The sequence below is a fragment of the Limulus polyphemus genome, unplaced genomic scaffold, assembly GCF_000517525.1.
Source record: "Limulus polyphemus unplaced genomic scaffold, Limulus_polyphemus-2.1.2 Scaffold9776, whole genome shotgun sequence".
Taxonomy (NCBI): Eukaryota; Metazoa; Arthropoda; class Merostomata; order Xiphosura; family Limulidae; genus Limulus; species Limulus polyphemus.
In genome coordinates, this window is record NW_013675386.1 from 16,778 (window position 1) to 21,157 (window position 4,380).

Below are 4,380 nucleotides of genomic sequence, written 5' to 3' on the forward strand. Positions count from 1 at the left end.
CTCCAGTGGTCAACATTTGTGACTAAATAAAGTGCTTTATTTGGATAGAAAATTTTCCAGTCTTAAAGAAATCTTAAGCTAATTACCCATATGCCCATTGAGAAATGTTGAACATAAAAGATTAAGTAAAAACTCAAACACTAATAAAATTAAAATTCTAGTAGGTGATGTATATCACAAAGAAACAACATAGACATACAAATTGGCTGAATTTGATTCATTTGGTTATGTTTTTTTCTTTTTAATATGCCTACTTTTGGTCTTTTTATTGTGTTCAGTAACTACATGATACAGAAGTCCCAGCATACTGAAGAAAGGTTTCAAGTTTGTTAATGTGAAAAATTAACCCAGTATTGTATGAAACAGTAACACAATAGTGCTTAAAAATGAAAGTTAATATTAAGTTTTTTTCAAGAAATGTGGAGATAACTAGGTCGTCCTGAATTTAATAACTATGTAAGTGTTTTAAACAAATGTGGAGATAACTGGGTCGTCCTAATTTAATAACTATGCAAGTGTTTTAAACAAATGTGGAGATAACTAGGTCGTCCTGAATTTAATAACTATTCAAGTGTTTTAAACAAATGTGGAGATAACTGGGTCGTCCTGAATTTAATAACTATGTAAGTGTTTTAAACAAATGTGGAGATAACTGGGTCGTCCTGAATTTAATAACTATGTAAGTGTTTTAAACAAATGTGGAGATAACTGGGTCGTCCTGAATTTAATAACTATTCAAGTGTTTTAAATAAATGTGGAGATAACTGGGTCGTCCTGAATTTAATAACTATTCAAGTGTTTTAAATAAATGTGGAGTTAACTGGGTCGTCCTGAATTTAATAACTATTCAAGTGTTTTAAACAAATGTGGAGATAACTGGGTGTCCACAAAGCCAAACGATTTAAGATCAAACTAGCAGCTAAGACTTAGTTTTGTGTTTATAAAACATTATGTAGAGTTTTAAGACTAAACTGTGTATTGTTGTTGATAGGTGTTGCTTCCTCCAGACTATGAAACAGCTTCCAAGCAGCTTCCTAACCTACCCGTTTACTCCCCTTCACTTCCTCCTCCCTCTTACACTGAAGCTACCACTGCTGCTAATACTTCTGTTGTCATCACTGACAACAGCAATGTGTAGCTCTCCACTAAGCTGGGACTTCAGAATCTGCCCTGATGGTTTGAATTTGACTTTTGTTTTTCTTGTATTCTATTAACGAGTGTTTATTATACATACTTACACAGTACAGGTTACCTGTGTGCATAGTAGACAGTTAAAACTGTACTGACTTACTAAACTTCAATATTATATAAGTATTATATGTCACAAAAAATATACAAGTTTAATTTGTTCAAGATGTTAGAAAAACATGTAGGTTCAGAAAGTCTTGATAGAAATGAACAAAAAAACCTTATAACCCGAGCTCTTTCAAAAGCACTCGGGTTATAAGGCTTTTATTAATTTCTATCAAGTTTAATTTGTGTGAGCTATTTACAACTTCCATGAATCAATAAAGGTCTGATGAACAGAGAAATAGAAAGTAGCACATTAAAAAAATGTAGTGTTTTCTTGCTATTGTCAGTCTGCCTTCTTTAGTACAAGTGTGTGAAAATTGTTTAATGTTTTCATAAGTGGAATATTTATAATGTGCTATACTTTGCAAAGTTCGTTATTATGAAACACAATTAAATCTTGCAGATAGCATATTCAATGTTTTAGTTGTATTTAGGAAAAACAGGCCTTTAATAGATTGAACAGCTCTGGTATACATCTACAGTACTTCCTAGGAGTGAACCCTCATCATTTCTTTTATGGTTTAGAATCGAGAAAACAAAATCTGTATATTGAATTAATGATACTGAATAGAATTGGAACTGTTATTTATTACTTAGGTAACCATATTTATAATTTCCAATAAAATGATGTCTAGTAAGTTTGGATTTTACGTTGAAATTGTGAGGATGTTACATGAAAATTTATAGAGGTTTTGTGATTCTTTATGAGCTACACTTACTAATTAACTTAGAAGACTAAAGGTTATTTATAAACATTATATCAGCTTAAGTCTCGGTAGGTTTTTATTTTCTGGCATGTAGTATGAAACATGTAAAAGTCATGCAGGCTACATATCTGTTCTGATCATCTTTACACAAGTCAATAAAAAATATATTTATAGTTTACTGAGTCAGTTTTCTTAAAGCTAGAACATGCTCTGTACATGCTTATAGGCTTTACTTGAGGGGGTGTTTAATGTAAAACATGTTTATATACTTTACTTGAGGGGGGTGTTTAATGTCAAACATGTTTATATACTTTACTTGAGGGGGTGTTTAATGTAAAACATGTTTATATACTTTACTTGAGGGGGGTGTTTAATGTAAAACATGTTTATATACTTTACTTGAGGGGGATGTTTAATGTCAAACATGTTTATATACTTGAGGGGGGTGTTTAATGTAAAATATTGTTAAGGGAATTATAGTTTGGCATTTGTCACAGGCTTTTTTGTTTAATGTAAAACATGTTTTATGCTACAGATTTGATGCAAGTATTCTATTAATTCTTCTTACTTTCAGTTGTTTTGTTTTTAACCTTTGATCAAAGCAAGTTACCTACATAGAATGTGACCCACTCATGAATAGTTGATATACTGTACTTGCATATGATAATAAAAATGTATTGTATCATCAGTTGTCACTATTAGCAGTATTTTTTGAAATCAAAATACTTGTTATGAGTAAAATATTTGTAATTCAATAGCTGAGTATAATAGAGTGGTGCCATTACTAAAACTTGTATACCAGGTTTCTTTACCAGATGCGACTAAATACGGAGGTTAACTAGAAACCAGAGAAATCTGTAGTGTGTACTCAACTATTTGGATAAGAGTGTAAAGATATTTTCCCCCCTTTAAGTTTGAGCAGATTATACCATATTTGATATATTATTTGTAAAAAACCAAAAAACAAATGTTTTATAAAAATATATTGTAGTTGTTGTTTTAGGTTCTGTGGGAAGTTTTTGTTTTCGTTACAACTGAAGTTTTTTTTTGTATAGAAAATACTTTTTTTTTCTCCCCATTATCTAATACTTGTTCGTATGTTAGGTAGTGAAAATATTTTTACAAAATAAACGTGCTAGTTGACTATACGCTTCTCCTTTTCATTTGATTGTTTTTTTTTTACACAAAACATGGATACTGTTATTTTATTGAACTTGAATGGTTGAGTCACAAAAGGATGTGTAATGTATTATTTATTTTTTAAACTTAATACAACAGTTTTGAAAGTGTGGAAATTAATTATTATTTTCTGTGAAACTTAACTAAGAACCAGCGAAGTAATCTACACAAGATTTCATTAAATGTATTAACCGAGCATACAAATATATATTGTGAAAAGTATTCATTTTTACTTGGATGGTGAAAATAGCACCAAGCTATATCAATAATTGCTTTAACTTTCTTTCTACATATCTGTAAGAAGAAAAAGGTTGTCTGTAGATCTTGTAGTTTACTTCTGGAGGTTAAGGTTACCGGATTCTTCTTTTTTGAACTGATAGCACAGTTTAAATGGGTGTTCTGTTTCTGGGAAGTGTTTGTCATTATGATAGATTATAGCCACTGTAAATAACGCACATGCTTTAAGTGTAAAGTTTGTAGTAGTTAAGAATTTATGAGTTGTTTAATACATATATATATTTTTTTTGTTGTTGTGGTATTTTTTCTCTTGCATTAAATGTTTACATATTATTCCCACATTTAGAAAATATCTTGTTTCCAGATTGATCGAAATTTTTGTAACTTTGACTTAACTGAGACAAAGAAAGGAGCAACTAAGTGCTCACTAGTAGTGTATAAGATGTGTTATATGAAGTTCAAAACTTTTATGTATTATTGAAAGCATTTCTCAATAAATGTTTTTGTCTTTCCCTGAAAAATATTACTTACTACAATCAACTAACTAAACACACAAATTATGAACAAAAAGTAACGCGTAGTTTCCAATAGTTGACGTTTAGTTTGATGCTTGAATAGCTGGAAATAATATCTGTAATAATTGTACCATACAATATTAGACAATATCTGTACCATACAATAACTGGACTGTACAATAACTGTACCATACAATATTAGACAATATCTGTACCACACAATATTAGACAATAATTGCAATAACTGTACCGTACAATATTAGACAATAACTGTAATAACTGTACCGTACAATATTAGACAATATCTGTACCATACAATGTTAGACAATAACTGTAATATCTGTACCATACAATGTTAGACAATAACTGTACCATACAATATTAGACAATAACTGTACCATACAATGTTAGACAATAACTGTACCATACAATGTTAGACAATAACTGCA

The 4,380-nt window shown here is 30.1% G+C and overlaps 1 protein-coding gene across 2 annotated transcripts in view; it reads left to right on the forward strand.

Annotated features, from left to right (window-relative positions):
• Nucleotides 1–3,928, forward strand: part of LOC106476087 (lysosomal-associated transmembrane protein 4A-like) — a 17,767-nt gene extending 13,839 nt beyond the window's left edge. For both annotated transcript variants that reach the window (XM_013936760.2, XM_022380039.1), the window contains exon 7: nt 992–3,928. In XM_013936760.2, the coding sequence (XP_013792214.1) occupies nt 992–1,138 (147 nt within the window). In that variant the 3' untranslated portion in view covers nt 1,139–3,928. The remainder of the gene's footprint in view (nt 1–991) is intronic.
• The last annotated feature ends 452 nt before the right edge of the window (nt 3,929–4,380 follow it).